The following is a 21874-nucleotide window of genomic DNA, read 5'->3' as shown; positions in this document are numbered from 1 at the left end:
AAGTATGCCGACTTGGTCAGCCTGTCGATAATGACCCATACAGTATCAAACTTTCTCAACGTCCGCGGCAACCCAACAACGAAGTCCATAGAGATGCGCTCCCACTTCCACTCTGGTATAACCATCTGCTGGAGTAGGCCACCTGGCCTTTGGTGCTCATACTTGACCTGCTATCGATTTAGACATCTCGCCACATACTCAACTATGTCCTTCTTCATCGCCTCCACCAATAATGTTGCCTCAGATCGCGATACTTCTTCGTAGCACCTGGATGAATAGAATACCAAGAACTGTGCGCCTCCTCTAGAATTTTCTCCCTCAAGCCATCAATATTAGGAACACATAGGTGACCTTGGAGTCGCAGAACACCATCCTCACTAATAGTAACCTCCTTGGCACCACCATGTAGTATCGTCTCTCTGAGAACCAACAAGTGCGGATCATTGTACTGACGAGCCTTGATCCGATCAAGTAATTAAAACTGATCCACAACACATACAAGAACTCGACTGGGCTTTAAAATATCCCACCTCACAAGTATGTTAGCTAAAGACTGAATGTCCAAAGCCAATGGCCTCTCCTTTGCCAAAATGAATGTGAAACTACCCATACTCTCGGCCTTTCTGCTCAAGGCATCCGCAATCACATTCGCCTTGCCGGGTTGGTGAAGGATGGTAATATCATAGTCCTTTAGTAACTTAAGCCACATGCGCTGCCTCAAATTAAGGTCCCTCTGCTTAAACAAATGCTGCAAGCTGCGATGATCGGTGTAAACCTCACAAGACACCCCATAGAGATAATGCCTCCAGATTTTAAGAGCATGAACTATCGCGGCCAACTCAAAATCATGTACGGGATAATTCTTCTCGTGGGGTTTCAGCTGACGTGAAGCATATGCAATAACTCTCCCCTCCTGCATCAATACACAACCCAAGCCAATGTGCAAAGCATCGCAATACACGATATACATCCCTGAACCGGAGGGCAACACTAAAACTGGTATTGTAGTCAAAGCGGTCTTGAGCTTATGAAAGATTGCCTCGCAATCATCGAACTATCTGAACAGAGCACCCTTCTGGGTCAATCTAGTCAAGGGCGCGCTGCAATAGACGAGAATCCCTCCACAAAACGACGATAATAACCTGCTACCCCCAAGAAAATCCTGATCTCAGTCACTGTGGTAGAATGAGGCCAACCCTTGACTACCTTAATACCCTCACCTGATATAACATGCCCCAAGAAAGCCACGGAATCCAACCAGAACTCGCATTTGGAGAACATAGCATAAAGCTTCTATTCTCGCAAGGTCTGACACACTAACCTCAATGCTGCTCGTGCTCCTCCATACTACACAAGTAGATCAATATGTCATCAATGAAGACAATGACAAATGAGTCAAGATACGGCCTGAACACTTGATTCATCAAATCCACAAATGCCGCCAGGGCATTAGTCAAGCCGAAGGACATCACTAAAAACTCATAGTGGCCATATTTAGTAAACCGTCTTTGGGATATCCGAAGCACGAATCTTCAACTGATGATACCCAGATCTCAAGTCGATCTTAGAGAACACCCTATCACCCTGCAAATGGTCAAACAAATCATCAATGCACATCAACGGGTACTTATTCTTGTTGGTGACTTTGTTCAACTGGCGGTAATCAATGCACATCCGCATACTCCCATCCTTCTTCTTCACAAACAACACAGGTGTGCCCCAAGGCGACACACTGGGTCTAATGAACCCTTTCTCAAGCAACTCCTAAAGTTACTCCTTTAACTCTCACAGATCCTTGGGAGCCATACGGTAAGGCGAAGTAGAAATAACGTGGGTGACTGGCACCAAATCAATGCCGAAATCAATATCTCGATCTGGATGCATACCTGGTAGATCAGCAGGAAATACATCGGAAAACTCTCGTACCACTGGCAATGAATCTAACGCGGGAGTCTCTGTAGTAGTATCCCGAACAAAGGCTAAGTAGGCCAGGCAACCCTTCTCGGCCGGAAGTACCGACACACGAACCCCTCCACTCTAATTTAGGCAACTCAGGTAACGCCAAGGCAACAGTCTTGGTATAGCAATCGAGAATGGCATGGTACGGGGACAACCAGTCCATACCCAAGATAACCTCGAAATCAACCATATCGAGCAATAGAAGATCCGCTCTGGTCTCATATCCACAGAACGTCACCACACAGGATGGGTAGGCCCGATTCACAACAACAGAATCACCCACTGGCGTGGACACATATACAGGAACGCCCAAGGACTCGCGAGACATATCCAGATAAGGAGGAAAAAGAGAAGAAACATAGGAGTAAGTAGACCATGGATCAAATAATTCCGAGGTATCCCTACGACAGACAGAAATAGTACATGTGATCATTGCATTGGAGGCGACAGTCTCTGACCTGATGGGGAAAGCATAGAATCTAGACGGAGCGGCACCTGACTGGCCTCCACCTCTAGGGAGACCCATACCCACCAGCCCTCCACCTCTAGCCGGCCTAGCGGGCGGTGTGGTAGCTGGTGCGGTAATCATGGGCCGATGGTCCTGCTGCTCGGCCTTTCCCCAAAGTCTGGGACAAAACCTTTTCACGTGGCCAAGATCCCCGCACTCGAAACAACCCCTCGGAGTAGTGGACTGCTGACCTGAAGTCTGACCTTGATGGCTTGAATACCCACTGGAGGAACCCTAAATAGTTGGCGGACGGTAAGTACTCTCTAGAATGGCACTGAAGTAGGGTCGTGATGAATCACTCCGAGCAAGCGGTGGTGCAGACTGCATGGGCCTGCTAGACTGACCCCTCATGAACTGACCTATGCCCCCAAGTAGGGCACCACTGAATCCTCCAAACTGTCGGGGTCATTTTTCCCTCGGCGCAAACTCTCCGCTATGGTTGCAAATACGCTCGATCCTCCTAGCTATGTCCACAACCTGATAAAAGGGAGTCCCCATCTCTGCCTCACGGGCCATAGAAACCGAATCTCAAGGTGCAGACCTGCAATAAACCTCCGCACCCTCTCTGTGTCTATGGGGAGTATAATAGCTGCATGGTGAGACAAGTTAGTAAATCTCGCCTCAAAGTCAGTCACAGACATATGACCTTGACAGAGTCGCTCAAACTGACCCCGAAGCTCCTCTCTCCCAAAAGGTGGTATGTACTTCTCTAAGAACAGATGTGTAAACTGATCCCAACTCAAGGGACGTGAACATGCTGGCCTGCTAAGAAGGTAAGCATGCCACCATCTGCGGGCCTCGCCCTCAAGCTGAAAGGTGGTGAAGTCTACCCCGTTGGACTCCAATATCCCCATGTTCCGTAGCCTATCCTTGCACCGGTCAATGAAATCCTGGGGTTCCTCTGACCGCTCACCCCCAAAGTTAGGGGGCGAAGTCTAGTCCATCTGTCCAGCCGTTTCTACTAATCAATGATCGCAACTGGTACAGACTCTAGCATAGCCGGTGCAACTTGCTAGGCTCCGCCCGTAGGTAGTGCACTTGAGGTCTGATAAACGGCAGTGGCATGCCCTGGAGCCTGAGCGGTAGGGGTTTGTGCTCCCCCTCCCGCCTGAGATGTGGAAGGGTCCGCTAGAAATAAAGCAACCTGCGTCATAGAGTCCATGAACCATAGCATACGACTCATGACCTCTTGGAATCCCGGTGCAGTCTTGGAATCTGCTGGGGCTGGCTCAGCTGCAGGCGCCTCATTCTGCTCCTCAATATCAGAACCCTCCACTGGATCCACTGGTGGTACAACGGGAGCAACTCTAGGATGCTCTTGTCCTCTGACATGAGCTGAAACCCTCCCCCGGCCTCTGCCTTAGCCTCTAGTAATGGGGGGAGCAGCTTCTTTACCGCCTGGTACATCCACTGCGCGCGTTCTCACCATTTGTGAGAGATCGATAGAAAGATACTTAGCACAATATCAACTTCACGATAGGAGATGAAGAAAGAGAAGTTTCCTAACGCCTTATAGCCTCTCGTCGATAAGTACGGACGTCTCCGTAGATAAGTACGGACGTTTCTACCGTTAAGCAAGCCCACAAGTGAAACTACTATTCATTTACTCCTTTTAACATTTAAAACAAAAGTTTTCCTTTTAAAAGAACAAAATAAGTAAGATCTCATGCAACCGTACATACTCTTTTCTTAACAAAATACCATCATAATAAGTACATATACTATAGTGATAGAAATGATAAGTACAACTGTCACGCCTCCTTTTCTCCCACGCAACTCTTATTACGAGGTTGAGTTAGAAGAGTTTTTCTAATTAAAGTGACGATTTGAAAAGAAATTATTTATTATTTGGAGTCGTCACTTGGAATTGAGTTTTGGTATTCCAAATCACCTTTTATTTGAATTCCTCATCAAACGGAAGATTTGACTCCTTATTTATAGTCTACAAAAATAGAAGATTGAGTAAGAAATTCGGTTGACCGAGGGGAAGGTGTGAGGCACCCCTCGAGTCCCGTGATTCTATCACGGTCTCTTTTATTGACTTATGTCCGGCTTAAATCAATTCTTGGCTATTCTTGTATTTTATTGATTATGGTTTGTCTATTATCACTTAACTAATTGTTACTTAAGTATATCAATCCAAGGTTCAGATATGAACATATGGGCTAATATTTAAAGTACATCTAAAGTTTTCTAGCATTTTACAGTAATTCAATTATTTTCAGATTCGAGACATTTATTTGTATAATTTTATTATTATTACTTATTGCAACGAGTCTTATATTAGTTCATGATTTATCTCGCTACTTTATAAATATTTTTTATCACTCCAATTATTTATTCCTTGCAATAGCTAATTCGTAACCCGTATATGTACTTCACAAAACAAATCCTTGTAAATTGGCAAACTTAATCTTCTATCTAAGCCTAAATTATTAAAATATCCCCTAACCTCTTCTGCGTGAACATATCACACGACATAACAAAAGAACCACTAAATTCATGCGATAGATGAATGAATGGATAAATAAATCTAAGAAGAGCCTTTCAAAGATCCCGTTTGTTCAAATTATACAAAATATGAAATTCGAAAATCTAGATAACTAAGTATTATATCACATGACCTTAAACATAATTAATGTAATGAATAACATAAACTTTTATACGTATGAAAATGAAATGCAAGCATCAAAATAAACTAAAGAATATTTCACAAAGTTAATGACACATCTACGACAAATTCTTTATATACAAACCAGGCTATAAACTATCAACATGATATGGAAGGATCACTTTAACTATTCTCCACCTTAATCCCTCCATAAATACCTTAATCCCTCCATAAATACATATAGAACCTACAAAACCATCTTTCATGTTGATGAAGATTCGGATGTTACCTTTTTGTGAAGTTTTTACAATAAAACCATAACCACAATTTACTGATTTCCAAAACTAGCGATGCTAACTTTTCTAGAACCACAAACGAAATCTCGAACTCCGACTTCGAACTAAATAACTTAACTAAACAGTTTTTCCAAGTGAATCTTTACTCTAAAAGAGCATTGCTCTTTTCTCATAGTTGCTTATTTATTTATTTATTTATTTATTTTTATCAGATTTTCCTCACCTTTCTTTCTCTTTCTCAGCGTCAACAGTAGTAGAACATGTGTGACGAAAATCCTTCACCAGAAGCTGGTAGGCTAACTGGATTTATCTCAAGACAGAAATTTTGTGATGCTGGTAGGCACACACAACATAACTACCTATCAGAAAACTCAGAGGGGTGCGAGAGAGGATACAGTTTATATCACAGTTCAAATAAATATTAAAGCGGTAAATAAGAGACAAATAGCACATTAGGTTTCCAAACACAATAATATCCAAAACAGGATAAAAGCCAAACAAGAGTCAATGTACAAAGCCCGAATTAATAGTCCCCAGCGGAGTCGCCAGAGCTGTCACACCTCTTTTTCTCCCACACAACTCTTATTGGGAGGTTGAGTTAGAAGAGTTTTTCTAATTAAAGTGACGATTTGAAAAGGGATTATTTATTATTTGGAGTCGCCACTTGAAATTGAGTTTTGGTGTTCCAAGTCACTTTTTATTTGAATCCCTCATCAAACAGAAGATTTGACTCCTTATTTATGGTCTACGAAAATAAAAGATTGAGTAAGGAATTCTGCTGACCGAGGAAAAGTGTGAGGCACCCCTCGAGTCCCGTGATTCTATCACAGTTGCTTTTATTGACTTATGTCCGGTTTAAATCAATTCTTGGCTATTCTTGTATTTTATTGATTATGATTTGCCTATTAATACTTAACTAATTATTAAATTTTATTAATTGTTTGGACCCAGATACGATACGCACACAAGGTATTTCTTTGAAGTTAGATGTTAAACCAAGGTACGGAATGTACACAAGGTTAAAACATAATTATTTTTAAATTGAAAGGCATCGAGACGCGGGAATGCGCACATAACCTTTTTATTACTTAAGCATATCAATCCAAGATTCGGATATGAACACATGGGCTAATACTTAAAGTACATCTAAAGTTTTCTAGCGTTTTAGAGTATTTCAATTATTTTCAGATTCGAGATATTTATTTGTATAATTTTATTATTATTACTTATTGCAACGAGTCTTATATTAGTTCATGATTCATCTCGCTACCTTATAAATATTTTTTACCACTCCAATTATTTATTCCTTGCAATTGCTAATTCGTAACCCGTATATGTGCTTCACAAAACAATTCTTGTAAATTGGCAAACTTAATCTTCTATCTAAGCCTAAATTATTAAAATATCCCCTAACCTCTTCTGTGTGAACATATCACACGACATAACAAAAGAACCACTAAATTCATGCGATAGATGCGATAGATGAATGAATGGATAAATAAATCTAAGAAAGAGCCTTTCAAAGATCCCGTTTGTTCAAATTATACAAAATATGAAATTCGAAAATCTAGATAACTAAGTATTATATCACTGACCTTAAACATAATTAATGTAATGAATAACATGAACTTTTATACGTATGTAAATGAAATGCATGCATAAAAATAAATTAAAGAATATTTCACAAAGTTAATGATACATCTACGATAAATTCTTTATATACAAACCAGGCTATAAACTATCAACATGATATGGAAGGATCACTTTAACTATTTTCCACCTTAATCCCTCCATAAACACATATAGAACCAACAAAACCATCTTTCATGTTGATGAAGATTCGTATGTTACATTTTTGTGAAGTTTTTACAATAAAACCACATCCACAATCTACTGATTTCCAAAACTAGCGATGCTAACTTTTCTAGAACCACGAACGAAATTTCGAACTCCGGCTTCGAACTAAATAACTTAACTAAACAGTTTTTCCAAGTGAATCTTTACTCTAAAAGAATATTGCTCTTTTCTCTTAGTTGTTGATTTATTTATTTATTTATATCAGATTTTTCTCATCTTTCTTTCTCTTTCTCTCTATCTCGTTCCCTTTTCTCTTTATTTTTGAAGTGTGAACTATGTATAGTGCCAGAAAATTAGTCCCTGTGAAGGGTGTGAGAACGTGTACTAGTGGAACGTGTGAGTGTGTGTGTGCAATGTGAGTGAGAGACGTGAAAGGTGGGGGGAAGTGGGGAACATGAGGGATATGGGAAAAATGGGGATTATGATTTTTTTAAAAGTAAAAATTAGATTTTTAAATAAAGTTTGATGACAAACTTCATCACTTTAACGTGATTTTACTTCATTTTGAATCTTTTTTTAAAAAAAAGATAATTAAATTATGAAGATAAGAAGAATAACCAGCATTTCTTACCGTATAGGAAAACTAAATATTTATATGTACTTTAAATGATACTAAGTAAGATTCTATAGCTTACTTTAAATGTTATATATATATATATATATATATATATATATATATATATATATATATATATATATATATATATATATATATATATATATATATATATATATGATTTTGTTTTTTTTAGAAATAAAATTTGTACTCTAAGAATGATAGTATTTTTGTAGTTTTTTATTTTTTGAAATAAAACCTATTAAGAGTAAGATAAAAGTTAAGAATATCAAGATTAGGCCTAAAAGAAATATGTACACTAAAATATTATCGAATTCGGGTGTGATAAAAAATTAGTTGTTCACAGCATGCCCCTCTTTGCTTGAAAACATGAAGAATGTTCAGACAAAGAAAAATGAACAAGGTGGCTGATTTTTGACCTCACTATTATTTAAAAAAAAAATAAGATTAAAAAAAAAGATGTGACCGAGCCTTGATTTTAGGCAGCCTACATATCTCGGGTTATAAGGGAATCATGTCATGTGTAGTTCAAGTGGAAATGACTGATAGAGTATGCTTTGATGGAGAGTCGAGCGAAGTTCCATCGAGGTTTCGATCCGTGGTTCCTACTATTATATCAAAATGAAAAGGAAATTACATACTCTTGAAATCTAAGAGTTACAAAATTCTAATCTAAATGCCATCTGGACTCTTGTTTTGATTCTTGACTTTCTTCCCCATTGACTTTAGACTGAAACTTGATGCTCTCGATGCAACAAACTATAAAAATATTCTCACGACTTGTTCCTTGATCAGATGATAAGAGGATGGATCTTGAGACTCTATGTCTCTGCATGCATGCATTATGTCAAAGCTGGTTGCAGATGGTATTTAAGATCAAATGTTCCACTTTCTCTGGCGAGAGCTTGAATCTTATTTTTGCATATCCAATCCGTACTTTGCAGAAAAACCTGCAAGCCATCAGAAACAAACAAAACGAAAAAATATTTTTTGCCCTAGTTTGCACTAGAAAATTTTTGTGAGTTATTGAAAATAGAATAAACTATCTTTCTATTGCAAAATAAAGAATTGAAAAATAAATGAGATATTTTTTTTATATTTATAATAGGGAATGTCGTACCCTATGTTAATAAGAAAGAAGGAAACCAGGGGATGTAGTACCCTGTGTTGACAATAAGATGAGGCTCGTGATAGTCTAGGATGCTACTAGGGAATGTCATACCCTATGTTTTCAATAAGAAATGCAACCAGGGGATATAGTACCCTGTGTTGTCAATAACGTGAGGCTCTTGGCACTCTAGGATTCTACTAGGGAATGTCGTACCCTATGTAGGCAGAAAATAATACGACCAGGGGATGTTGTACCTTATGTTGACAATAAGATGAGGCTCGAGGCACTCATAGGATGCTACTAGGAAATGTCGTACCCTATGTTTGCAATAAGAAATACAACCAGGGGATGTAGTACCCTGTGTTGGCAATAGGATGAGGCTCGAGGCACTCTGGGGTGCTACTAGAGAATGTCGTACCCTATGTTTGCAGCAAGAAATGCAATCATGGGATATAGTACCCTGTGTTGGCAATAAGGTGAGGCTCTTGGCACTCTGGAACGCTACTAAGGAATGTCGTACCCTATGTTTGCAACAAGAAATGCAACTAGGGGATGTAGTACCATGTGTTGGCAATAAGGTGAGGCTCTTGGCACTCTGGGATGCTACTAAGGAATGTCGTACCCTATATTTGCAATAAGAAATGCAACCAGGGGATGTAGTACCCTGTGTTGGCCATAAGATGTGGCTCGTGGCACTTTAGGATGCTACTAGGGAATGTCGTACCCTATGTTGGCAGAAAGGAATGCAGCCAGGGAATGTAGTACCCTGTGTTGGTAATAAGATGAGGCTTGTGGCACTCTAGGATGCTACTAAGGAATGTCGTACCCCATTTTGGCAGAAAGTAATACAACCAGGGGATGTAGTACCCTATGTTGAAGATAGGGTATTGGTTCCCTAAAATGAAACTAAAAGTAAAATAATTACATGTATATTGGATGAAAATCAAGGATTTGAGAACTTCACTTGGTGGTGTTCGTCTTTTCACGAACTGTTTCCTACAACTGTTCTGATCTTGTTCTAAACAAAGAAAGAATCGTTAGTTTGAAAATGGAGGTCGGTTTGTGGCCTTGATTATTTCAATCTCTTGATCTCTCGGCTCATCTTCTTCTCAACTGCAACTGATTATTTCCTGAATACCAACTCCATTTCTGACCCCGTAGAACCTTTGGCATTTTCAAACTTTTTCATGACGGTTGGTCGTGTGGGACTTAACTTTTTTCAACTTTATTTTGCCTTTGTGGGCATTTTGGTTTTTGCTTCTTTCAAAGTTTTCCATTTTAAAGCATCGGCCAATCATGGCCAGTCAGGGTCGACTTGATGCCTTTGCCGAGCCTAGGCGCCTTTTGAATATATCAGCTCGCTTCAAACGAGAACCTTGTAAATCGGCCTTGCCGTCTTTTCTTTGCCTTATTTTTTAAACAAAGTTAGACCGAAGGGGATTAAAAGAAATATAAAACAATGGAATAGAGAATGTGTTTAAAACAAAAGGTGTCCCTTTCGGGGATCAGAAAGACGGACTTATCTGGAAGTATATGCGGACTTCAATGAACATGACATGCCTTTTGGACCGTATGCCTGATCTGTGTAAACTGTCCGACTCTTAGAAACTCATCGCAACTTTTGACTTGATACTGAAAAATCTTGCTCAGGACTGTGTTGATGCCATGGCTGCGTGGTTACTCTTTTCGATCAACAATGCCCTTTGCGGGTTTTCACTAACTGATCTCTCTCATTTCTCTTCTTGCCATCGCCTTATAGTTCCTTTTGGGGGTTTTCACTAAAAAGACTCTCTCATTTTTATTTTCTCTACTCACCATCACCCTACAGTGCCCATGAGGGTTTTCACCAATAGGACTTTCTAATTTTATTTCTCTAATTTGGTTGCATCCGATCCTAGTAATCGTATCCTCCAACTCTTGAACATTCTCGCCAATTGATCGGAAGGACTTGAAAGGATTTGGGTAAAAAGAATTTGGATTGAATTACAACTTTGGAACCTTTCGGGCGAAACCATCGTCGAACCATTATAACATCTGCCCCAGTTTTCAGTTTTGGGGAATGTGGATTTTTTTTTGTATGACCGAACCTTAGAGTGAGGCTGCCTACGTATCCTTTCAGAATCAGGTCGGACGTAGTTCAATTAACTTGAACTTGTTCTGATTTTTGTTTTGTTTTTCTTCTGTTTTGTTTTCTTTTGCTTCTTTTCTTCTTTTTTCTCCTTTTTTTCTTCTTTCTCTCTTTTGTTTTTTGTTTTTTTCTTTTTTTTTTCTTTTTTTTGTTTTTTTTTCTTTTCTTTTTCTTTCTCATTACATACAAGGTTCCAAAGAGGGTGGCCAAGAAAAAAGTATCTGGCTCAATGGGTTAGCAAAGGGTTAATAGTATTTGGGTAGTGAGAATGAAAGCTTTCGCCATCCCAAACAGAGAGCATTAAAGCTGCATAAAGGGTCAAACATAGTACCTTTTGACCGCGTCTGCATTGACAGTTGTATCGGGAACATTTCCTTCGATGTCTCCCAAATATAGTACTCTCTTTTGGCAACACTCTTGTTATAATGTATGGACCTTCCAATTCGGGGCAAATTTTTCTTTAGCTTCCTCGTGATGCGGAAGAATACTCCTCAGAACGAGTTGCCCTACTTCAAATTTTTTGGGCCGCACTTTCTTATTGTAGGCACGGGCCATTCTTTGTTGGTACAACTGTCTGTGGCAAACAACAGTCAATCGCTTTTCATCAACCAAAGTCATTTGCTTCAATCGGGTCTTGACTCAATCTTCATCCTCGATCTCGGTTTCAACAATGATCTGAAGAGAGGGAATTTCAACTTCTACTGATATCACGACATCAGTGCCATAAACCAATCAAGTAAGGGCAGTGTTTGTTTGGACTTGGTTTAGGCTTGTTGTCCATTCTCTGTTTATTTTCTTACAAGCCTTATCTTCGGCACATTATACTTCTTGATTCATTATTTCAAGGTCTGACATCATTTTAGGATCTGGGCATGAAGTCCGCAAGCATGTCATGATATTAAAATCTGCATTAACAAAACTGAAAAGGGAATAAGAAAGATGATAAGATTTATAAAAGAGACATTCATGGATGATGAAATATTAATTTTATTTATTTGAATAAATTTTTTGTTTTTTTTTTTTAAAAATAGAAGGGTCTACATAAGAAAGTAAGACAATAAAGTAAAATACCTGGATTACACCCTGAAATAATTCGGACGCAGAAAGGACAGCAAGACCGAGTACCGAGATTCCCATCTGACGGAGAACTTTTCATGGGTTGGCGACCGTTTTAGGTTTCTCTTTTGTCGCGATAATGGCTACAATGGCTTTCAGTGCCGGATCAAGCTCTTCAACTGCCCTTTTGAGGGTCCAACAATCCTCTGTATTATGTCCCACTACTACAGAGTGGTATTCACATCTAGTATTAGCTTGGTGCGAGTGTGACTCGGGATTTGGTCGGTTCGGGGCCACTGGCTGCAGCAGACCTAGCCCGATTAGCTTTTGAAATAAACTTGAATATGATTCACCAATAGGGGTGAAATAATTCCTTTTGAGGGGCTCTCTTGGGCGAGGATTGTATTGGGGAATATTTGGTTGGGGATTATATGGAGCTTGGTAGGGATGGGCTTTTGTGGGAGGTGGAGCTCGGTTTTGTGTATAATAATGTTGCCGCGTGTAAGGTTGCACGTTCATCACCACATAGAGAGGCAGTGCCACGGCATAAGCAACATCTTGATGGGGATAATAGTGTTGTGGGACCTTAGGAAGCATATATGATTGGTTGAATGACCTGCGGGTCTCCCTCGAGCTCAAAGCCATCATGGCTCCCTCTTCCCTCCTGTTTTTGTTCATCAAACCCCCCGAATCATTCTAAACGGTCTGTGATATGGTCTTAAAGGCAGCATGACTCAAGATTTGGCCCGTTTCAAAACTATTTTTTGACCATCTCCCCAATTTTGATAGCCTCGGCGAATGGATTACCCATAATGGACATCATGTTCAGGAAGTAGTCCGCCTCTTGGGCCTGTAAGAAGACCGTAGCCATTTATTCTTCATCCATTGGAGGCCTTACCCTGACGGCTTGCTTGCGCCATTTGACAGCATTCATGGAGACTTTTCGCGGTTTTCTTTTTCAAATTGGACAAAGAGTTCTCTTTTTGTATTTTTTCACTCTTACTTTTTTTTGTTATTTTTCGCTCTTTGTGTTTCTTTGTTATTTTTGTCACTCCTTTCTTTCTTTTTCTTTCTTCTCTCTTTTTTTCATTCAGTTTATTTGATGGCAATGATCGAATTCGATGGGGATTGCCTACGTATCAAAACACCGCATGAATTAGATCTTGCGTAGTTCGGAAATACCGGGAACAAAGTACATAAGCTAGCTCTTTTTTTTCTTTGGGAATTTTTGAAAGAATACTTCTTAAAGGAGAAAGAAAATATTTTTTTGGATTTTGATTGATTTTTCTTTGAATTTTTGGAAGAAAGACTTTTAAAGAAGGAAAAAACATATTTTTGGATTTTGATTTGCAAATTTATTTTTTTCTAACGAAAGACTTCGGGAAAAAAAATATTTTTTGATTTAATGATTTTTTTTTTTTGAGATTTATAAAGAAAGAATTCTAAGAAGGAATTAAGGAAAGGGAAAATATTTTTGGATTTTTTGAAAATTGGGGGGCCGGAACCGATGAGGTTTGCCTACGTATCTCGCATCCGGTAAGAATCAGACCTGCGTAGTTCGGTTAAAGTAAAATAAAAAAATTATTTTGAAAGTTATGATTTTACACACCAGAATCCTTCGAAATGTTATTAAAAAAATGGTTACTTTATGAAAACTTGAAGGAAATTTTCTCTCTCTCCTCGTTCAATCAATATATCCTAAAGCCGGTCAACATTTAAGTAAAGCCTACCAAATAATATTACATATAGCACAGAAAGATGAACATGTTGGTCTGAAAAATTAGTACCTGTCCTAGATGGGCCCAGCCCCAGTGCCGAGTCCCGCTAAGTCCAATGCACATGATACAAATATAGCGTAACCTACTAGGGATATTCATTGCATGTGGCTTGTTCTTCTAAGTTTTCAAATCCTAAAGGAGATGGTATCTAGACCTAGCTTACCCGGGTGGACAACCCGAGCCGAAGAGCGTCAAGCGTCAACAGTAGTAGAACAACACTGGCTAGCTAACCGCTCTCCCGCTTAAACATGTGTGACGAAAATCCTTCACCAGAAGCTGGTAGGCTAACTGGATTTATCTCAAGACAGAAATTTTGTGATGCTGGTAGGCAAACACAACATAACTACCTATCAGAAAACTCAGAGGGGTGCGAGAGAGGATACAGTTTATATCACAGTTCAAATAAATATTAAAGCGGTAAATAAGAGACAAATAGCACATTAGGCTTCCAAACACAATAATATCCAAAATAGGATAAAAGCCAAACAAGAGTCAATGTACAAAGCCCGAATTCTTATTAATAGTCCCCAGCGGAGTCGCCAAAGCTGTCACACCTCTTTTTCTCCCACACAACTCTTATTGGGAGGTTGAGTTAGAAGAGTTTTTCTAATTAAAGTGACGATTTGAAAAGGGATTATTTATTATTTGGAGTCGCCACTTGAAATTAAGTTTTGGTGTTCCAAGTCACTTTTTATTTGAATCCCTCATCAAACGGAAGATTTGACTCCTTATTTATGGTCTACGAAAACAGAAGATTGAGTAAGGAATTCTGCTGACCGAGAAAAAGTGTGAGGCACCCCTCGAGTCCCGTGGTTCTATCACGGTCGCTTTTATTGACTTATGTCCGATTTAAATCAATTCTTGGCTATTCTTGTATTTTATTGATTATGGTTTGCCTATTAATACTTAACTAATTATTAAATTTTATTAATTGTTTGGACCCAGATACGATACGCACACAAGGTATTTCTTTGAAGTTAGATGTTAAACCAAGGTACGGAATGTACACAAGGTTAAAACATAATTATTTTTAAATTGAAAGGTATCGAGACGCGGGAATGCGCACATAACCCTTTTATTACTTAAGCATATCAATCCAAGATTCGGATATGAACACATGGGCTAATACTTAAAGTACATCTAAAGTTTTCTAGCGTTTTAGAGTATTTCAATTATTTTCATATTCGAGACATTTATTTGTATAATTTTATTATTATTACTTATTGCAACGAGTGTTATATTAGTTCATGATTCATCTCGCTACCTTATAAATATTTTTTACCACTCCAATTATTTATTCCTTGCAATTGCTAATTCGTAACCCGTATATGTGCTTCACAAAATAATTCTTGTAAATTGGCAAACTTAATCTTCTATCTAAGCCTAAATTATTAAAATATCCCCTAACCTCTTCTGTGTGAACATATCACACGACATAACAAAAGAACCACTAAATTCATGCGATAGATGAATGAATGGATAAATAAATCTAAGAAAGAGCCTTTCAAAGATCCCGTTTGTTCAAATTATACAAAATATGAAATTCGAAAATCTAGATAACTAAGTATTATATCAGTGACCTTGAACATAATTAATGTAATGAATAACATGAACTTTTATACGTATGTAAATGAAATGCATGCATCAAAATAAATTAAAGAATATTTCACAAAGTTAATGACACATCTACGATAAATTCTTTATATACAAACCAGGCTATAAACTATCAACATGATATGGAAGAATCACTTTAACTATTTTCCACCTTAATCCCTCCATAAACACATATAGAACCAACAAAACCATCTTTCATGTTGATGAAGATTCGGATGTTACATTTTTGTGAAGTTTTTATAATAAAACCACATCCACAATCTACTGATTTCCAAAACTAGTGATGCTAATTTTTCTAGTACCACGAACGAAATTTCGAACTCCGGCTTCGAACTAAATAACTTAACTAAACAGTTTTTCCAAGTGAATCTTTACTCTAAAAGAATATTGCTCTTTTCTCTTAGTTGTTGATTTATTTATTTATTTATATCAGATTTTCCTCATCTTTCTTTCTCTTTCTCTCTATCTCGTTCCCTTTTCTCTTTATTTTTGAAGTGTGAACTATGTATAGTGCCAGAAAATTAGTCCCTGTGAAGGGTGTGAGAACGTGTACTAGTGGAACGTGTGAGTGTGTGTGTGCAATGTGAGTGAGAGACGTGAAAGGTGGGGGGAAGTGGGGAACATAAGGGATATGGGAAAAATGGGGATTATGATTTTTTTAAAAGTAAAAATTAGATTTTTAAATAAAGTTTGATGACAAACTTCATCACTTTAACGTGATTTTACTTTATTTTGAATCTTTTTTTAAAAAAGATAATTAAATTATGAAGATAAGAAGAATAACCAGCATTTCTTACCGTATTTGAAAACTAAATATTTACATGTACTTTAAATGATACTAAGTAAGATTCTATATATATATTGATTTTGTTTTTTTTAGAAATAAAATTTGTACTCTAAGAATGAGAGTATTTTTGTAGTTTTTTATTTTTTAAAATAAAACCTATTAAGAGTAAGATAAAAGTTAAGAATATCAAGATTAGGCCTAAAAGAAATATGTACACTAAAATATTATCGAATTCGGGTGTGATAAAAAATTAGTTGTTCACAGCATGCCCCTCTTTGCTTGAAAACATGAAGAATGTTCAGACAAAGAAAAATGAACAAGGTGACTGATTTTTGACCTCACTATTATTTTAAAAAAAAAATAAGATAAAAGAAAAGGATGTGACCGAGCCTTGGTTTTAGGCAGCCTACATATCTCGGGTTATAAGGGAATCAGGTCATGTGTAGTTCAAGTGGAAATGACTGATAGAGTACGCTTTGATGGAGAGTCGAGCGAAGTTCCGTCGAGGTTTCGATCCGTGGTTCCTACTATTATATCAAAATGAAAAGGAAATTACATACTCTTGAAATCTAAGAGTTACAAAATTCCAATCTAAATGCCATCTGGACTCTTGTCTTGATTCTTGACTTTCTTCCCCATTGACTTTAGACTGAAACTTGATGCTCTCGATGCAACAAACTATAAAAATATTCTGACAACTTGTTCCTTGATCAGATGATAAGAGGATAGATCTTGAGACTCTATGTCTCTGCATGCATGCATTATGTCAAAGCTGGTTGCAGCTGGTATTTAAGATCAAATGTTCCACTTTCTCTGACGAGAGCTTGAATCTTATTTTTGCACATCCAATCCGTACTTTGCAGAAAAACCTGCAAGCCATCAGAAACAAACAAAACGAAAAAATATTTTTTGCCCTAGTTTGCACTAGAAAATTTTTGTGAGTTATTGAAAATAGAATAAACTATCTTTCTATTGCAAAATAAAGAATTGAAAAATAAATGAGATATTTTTTTTTTATATTTTATAATAGGAAATGTCGTACCCTATGTTAATAAGAAGGAAGGCAACCAGGGGATGTAGTACCCTGTGTTGACAATAAGATGAGGCTCGTGATAATCTAGGATGCTACTAGGGAATGTCATACCCTATGTTTTCAACAAGAAATGCAACCAGGGGATGTAGTACCCTGTGTTGTCAATAACGTGAGGCTCTTGGCACTCTAGGATTCTACTAGGGAATGTCGTACCCTATGTAGGCAGAAAATAATACGACCAGGGGATGTTGTACCTTATGTTGACAATAAGATGAGGCTCGAGGCACTCATAGGATGCTACTAGAAAATGTCGTACCCTATGTTTGCAATAAGAAATACAACCAGGGGATGTAGTACCCTGTGTTGGCAATAGGATGAGGCTCGAGGCACTCTGGGGTGCTACTAGAGAATGTCGTACCCTATGTTTGCAGCAAGAAATGCAATCAGGGGATATAGTACCCTGTGTTGGCAATAAGGTGAGGCTCTTGGCACTCTGGAACGCTACTAAGGAATGTCGTACCCTATGTTTGCAACAAGAAATGCAACTAGGGGATGTAGTACCATGTGTTGGCAGTAAGGTGAGGCTCTTGGCACTCTGGGATGCTACTAGGGAATGTCGTACCCTATATTTGCAACAAGAAATGCAACCAGGGGATGTAGTACCCTGTGTTGGCCATAAGATGTGGCTCGTGGCACTTTAGGATGCTACTAGGGAATGTCGTACCCTATATTGGCAGAAAGGAATGCAGCCAGGGAATGTAGTACCCTGTGTTGGTAATAAGATGAGGCTTGTGGCACTCTAGGATGCTACTAGGGAATGTCGTACCCTATTTTGGCAAAAAGTAATACAACCAGGGGATGTAGTACCCTGTGTTGAAGATAGGGTATTGGTTCCCTAAAATGAAACTAAAAGTAAAATAATTACATGTATATTGGAAGAAAATCAAGGATTTGAGAACTTCACTTGGTGGTGTTCGTCTTTTCACTAACTGTTTCCTACAACTGTTCTGATCTTGTTCTAAACAAAGAAAGAATCGTTAGTTTTAAAATGGAGGTCGGTTTGTGGCCTTGATTATTTCAATCTCTTGATCTCTCGGCTCATCTTCTTCTCAACTGCAACTGATTATTTCCTGAATACCAACTCCATTTCTGACCCCGTAGAACCTTTGGCATTTTCAAACTTTGTCATGACGGTTGGTCGTGTGGGACTTAACTTTTTTCAACTTTATTTTGCCTTTGTGGGCATTTTGGTTTTTGCTTCTTTCAAGGTTTTCCATTTTAAAGCATCGGCCAATCATGGCCAGTCAGGGTCGACTTGATGCCTTTGCCGAGCCTAGGCGCCTTTTGAATATATCAGCTCGCTTCAAACGAGAACCTTGTAAATCGGCCTTGCCGTCTTTTCTTTGCCTTATTTTTTAAACAAAGTTTGACCGAAGGGGATTAAAAGAAATATAAAACAATGGAATAGAGAATGAGTTTAAAACAAAAGGTGTCCCTTTCGGGGAACAGAAAGATGGACTTATCTGGAAGTATATGCGGACTTCAATGAACATGACATGCCTTTTGGACTGTATGCCTGATCTGTGTAAACTGTCCGACTCTTAGAAACTCATCGCAACTTTTGACTTGATACTGAAAAATCTTGCTCAGGACTGTGTTGATGCCATGGCTGCGTGGTTACTCTTTTCGATCAACAATGCCCTTTGCGGGTTTTCACTAACTGATCTCTCTCATTTCTCTTCTTGCCATCGCCTTATAGTTCCTTTTGGGGGTTTTCACTAAAAAGACTCTCTCATTTTTATTTTCTCTACTCACCATCACCCTACAGTGCCCATGAGGGTTTTCACCAATAGGACTTTCTAATTTTATTTCTCTAATTTGGTTGCATCCGATCCTAGTAATCGTATCCTCCAACTCTTGAACATTCTCGCCAATTGATCGGAAGGACTTGAAAGGATTTGGGTAAAAAGAATTTGGATTGAATTACAACTTTGGAACCTTTCGGGCGAAACCATCGTCGAACCATTATAACATCTGCGCCAGTTTTCAGTTTTGGGGAATGTGGATTTTTTTTTGTATGACCGAACCTTAGAGTGAGGCTGCCTACGTATCCTTTCAGAATCAGGTCGGACGTAGTTCAATTAACTTGAACTTGTTCTGATTTTTGTTTTGTTTTTCTACTGTTTTGTTTTCTTTTGCTTCTTTTCTTCTTTTTTCTCTTTTTTTCTTCTTTCTCTCTTTTGTTTTTTGTTTTTTTCTTTTTTTTTTCTTTTTTTCTTTTCTTTTTCTTTCTCATTACATACAAGGTTCCAAAGAGGGTGGCCAAGGAAAAAGTATCTGGCTCAATGGGTTAGCAAAGGGTTAATAGTATTTGGGTAGTGAGAATGAAAGCTTTCGCCATCCTAAACAGAGAGCATTAAAGCTGCGTAAAGGGTCAAACATAGTACCTTTTGACCGCGTCTGCATTGACAGTTATATCGGGAACATTTCCTTCGATGTCTCCCAAATATAGTACTCTCTTTTGGCAACACTCTTGTTACAATGTATGGACCTTCCAATTCGGGGCAAATTTTTCTTTAGCTTCCTCGTGATGCGGAAGAATACTCCTCAGAACGAGTTGCCCTACTTCAAATTTTTTGGGCCGCACTTTCTTATTGTAGGCACGGGCCATTCTTTGTTGGTATAACTGTCTGTGGCAAATAACAGTCAATCGCTTTTCATCAACCAAAGTCATTTGCTTCAATCGGGTCTTGACTCAATCTTCATCCTCGAACTCGGTTTCAACAATGATCTAAAGAGAGAGAATTTCAACTTCTACTGATATCACGACATCAGTGCCATAAACCAATCAAGTAAGGGCAGTTTTCGTTTGGACTTGGTTTAGGCTTATTGTCCATTCTCTGTTTATTTTCTTACAAGCCTTATCTTCGGCACATTATACTTCTTGATTCATTATTTCAAGGTCTGACATCATTTTAGGATCTGGGCATGAAGTCCGCAAGCATGTCATGATATTAAAATATGCATTAACAAAACTGAAAAGGGAATAAGAAAGATGATAAGATTTATAAAAGAGACATTCATGGATGATGAAATATTAATTTTATTTATTTGAATAATTTTTTTGTTATTTTTTAAAAAAAATAGAAGGATCTACATAAGAAAGTAAGACAATAAAGTAAAACATCTGGATTACACCCTGAAATAATTCGGACGCAGAAAGGACAGCAAGACCGAGTACCGAGATTCCCATCTGACGGAGAACTTTTCATGGGTTGGCGACCGTTTTAGGTTTCTCTTTTGTCGCGATAATGGCTACAATGGCTTTCAGTACCGGATCAAGCTCTTCAACTGCCCTTTTGAGGGTCCAACAATCCTCTGTATCATGTCCCACTACTACAGAGTGGTATTCACATCTAGTATTAGCTTGGTGCGAGGGTGACTCGGGATTTGGTCGGTTCGGGGCCACTGGCTGCAGCAGACCTAGCCCGATTAGCTTTTGAAATAAACTTGAATATGATTCACCAATAGGGGTGAAATAATTTCTTTTGAGGGGCTCTCTTGGGCGAGGATTGTATTGGGGAACATTTGGTTGGGGATTATATGGAGCTTGGTAGGGATGGGCTTTTGTGGGAGGTGGAGCTCGGTTTTGTGTATAATAATGTTGCCGCGTGTAAGGTTGAACGTTCATCACCACATAGAGAGGCAGTGCCACGGCATAAGCAACATCTTGATGGGGATAATAGTGTTGTGGGACCTTAGGAAGCATATATGATTGGTTGAATGACCTGCGGGTCTCCCTCGAGCTCAAAGCCATCATGGCTCCCTCTTCCCTCTTGTTTTTGTTCATCAAACCCCCCGAATCATTCTAAACGGTCTGTGATATGGTCTTAAAGGCAGCATGACTCAAGATTTGGCCCGTTTTAAAACTATTTTTTGACCATCTCCCTAATTTTGATAGCCTCGGCGAACGGATTACCCATAATGGATATCATGTTCAGGAAGTAGTCAGCCTCTTGGGTCTGTAAGAAGACCGTAGCCATTTATTCTTCATCCATTGGAGGCCTTACCCTGACGGCTTGCTTGCGCCATTTGACAGCATTCATGGAGACTTTTCGCGGTTTTCTTTTTCAAATTGGACAAAGAGTTCTCTTTTTGTATTTTTTCACTCTTACTTTTTTTTGTTATTTTTCGCTCTTTGTGTTTCTTTGTTATTTTTGTCACTCCTTTCTTTCTTTTTCTTTCTTCTCTCTTTTTTTCATTCAGTTTATTTGATGGCAATGATCGAATTCGATGGGGATTGCCTACGTATCAAAACACCGCATGAATTAGATCTTGCGTAGTTCGGAAATACCGGGAACAAAGTACATAAGCTAGCTCTTTTTTTTCTTTGGGAATTTTTGAAAGAAGACTTCTTAAAGGAGAAAGAAAATATTTTTTTGGATTTTGATTGATTTTTCTTTGAATTTTTGGAAGAAAGACTTTTAAAGAAGGAAAAAACATATTTTTGGATTTTGATTTGCAAATTTATTTTTTTCGAACGAAAGACTTCGGGAAAA

General features: G+C 38.4%; 1 protein-coding gene across 1 annotated transcript; it reads right to left on the bottom strand.

Moving 5' to 3' along the window:
• Positions 1 to 475: 475 nt before the first annotated feature.
• On the bottom strand, positions 476 to 3321 carry LOC138901586 (uncharacterized). The gene is made up of 3 exons (XM_070189360.1): positions 3009 to 3321; positions 1259 to 1347; positions 476 to 913 (listed from the first exon to the last, which is right to left on the bottom strand). Exons 1-3 carry the CDS (start codon positions 3319 to 3321, stop codon positions 476 to 478), a joined length of 840 nt encoding a protein of 279 aa, XP_070045461.1.
• Positions 3322 to 21874: the final 18553 nt, after the last annotated feature.

This window comes from Nicotiana tomentosiformis, chromosome 11 (genome assembly GCF_000390325.3).
Source record: "Nicotiana tomentosiformis chromosome 11, ASM39032v3, whole genome shotgun sequence".
NCBI lineage: Eukaryota > Viridiplantae > Streptophyta > Magnoliopsida > Solanales > Solanaceae > Nicotiana > Nicotiana tomentosiformis.
Note: the sequence above shows the minus strand (reverse complement) of the source record. Positions and strands in the feature narration are given on the sequence as shown.

Coding starts and splice junctions, on each gene's coding strand:
- LOC138901586 (XM_070189360.1), bottom strand. CDS start 3,321: ATGGGGATATTGGAGTCCAACGGGGTAGACTTCACCACCTTTCAGCTT. Junction 1,348..3,008: donor GGTGCGGAGGTTTATTGCAG/GTCTGCACCTTG, acceptor CTACTTGTGTAG/TATGGAGGAGCACGAGCAGC. Junction 914..1,258: donor TTCTCCAAATGCGAGTTCTG/GTTGGATTCCGT, acceptor GTATTGATGCAG/GAGGGGAGAGTTATTGCATA.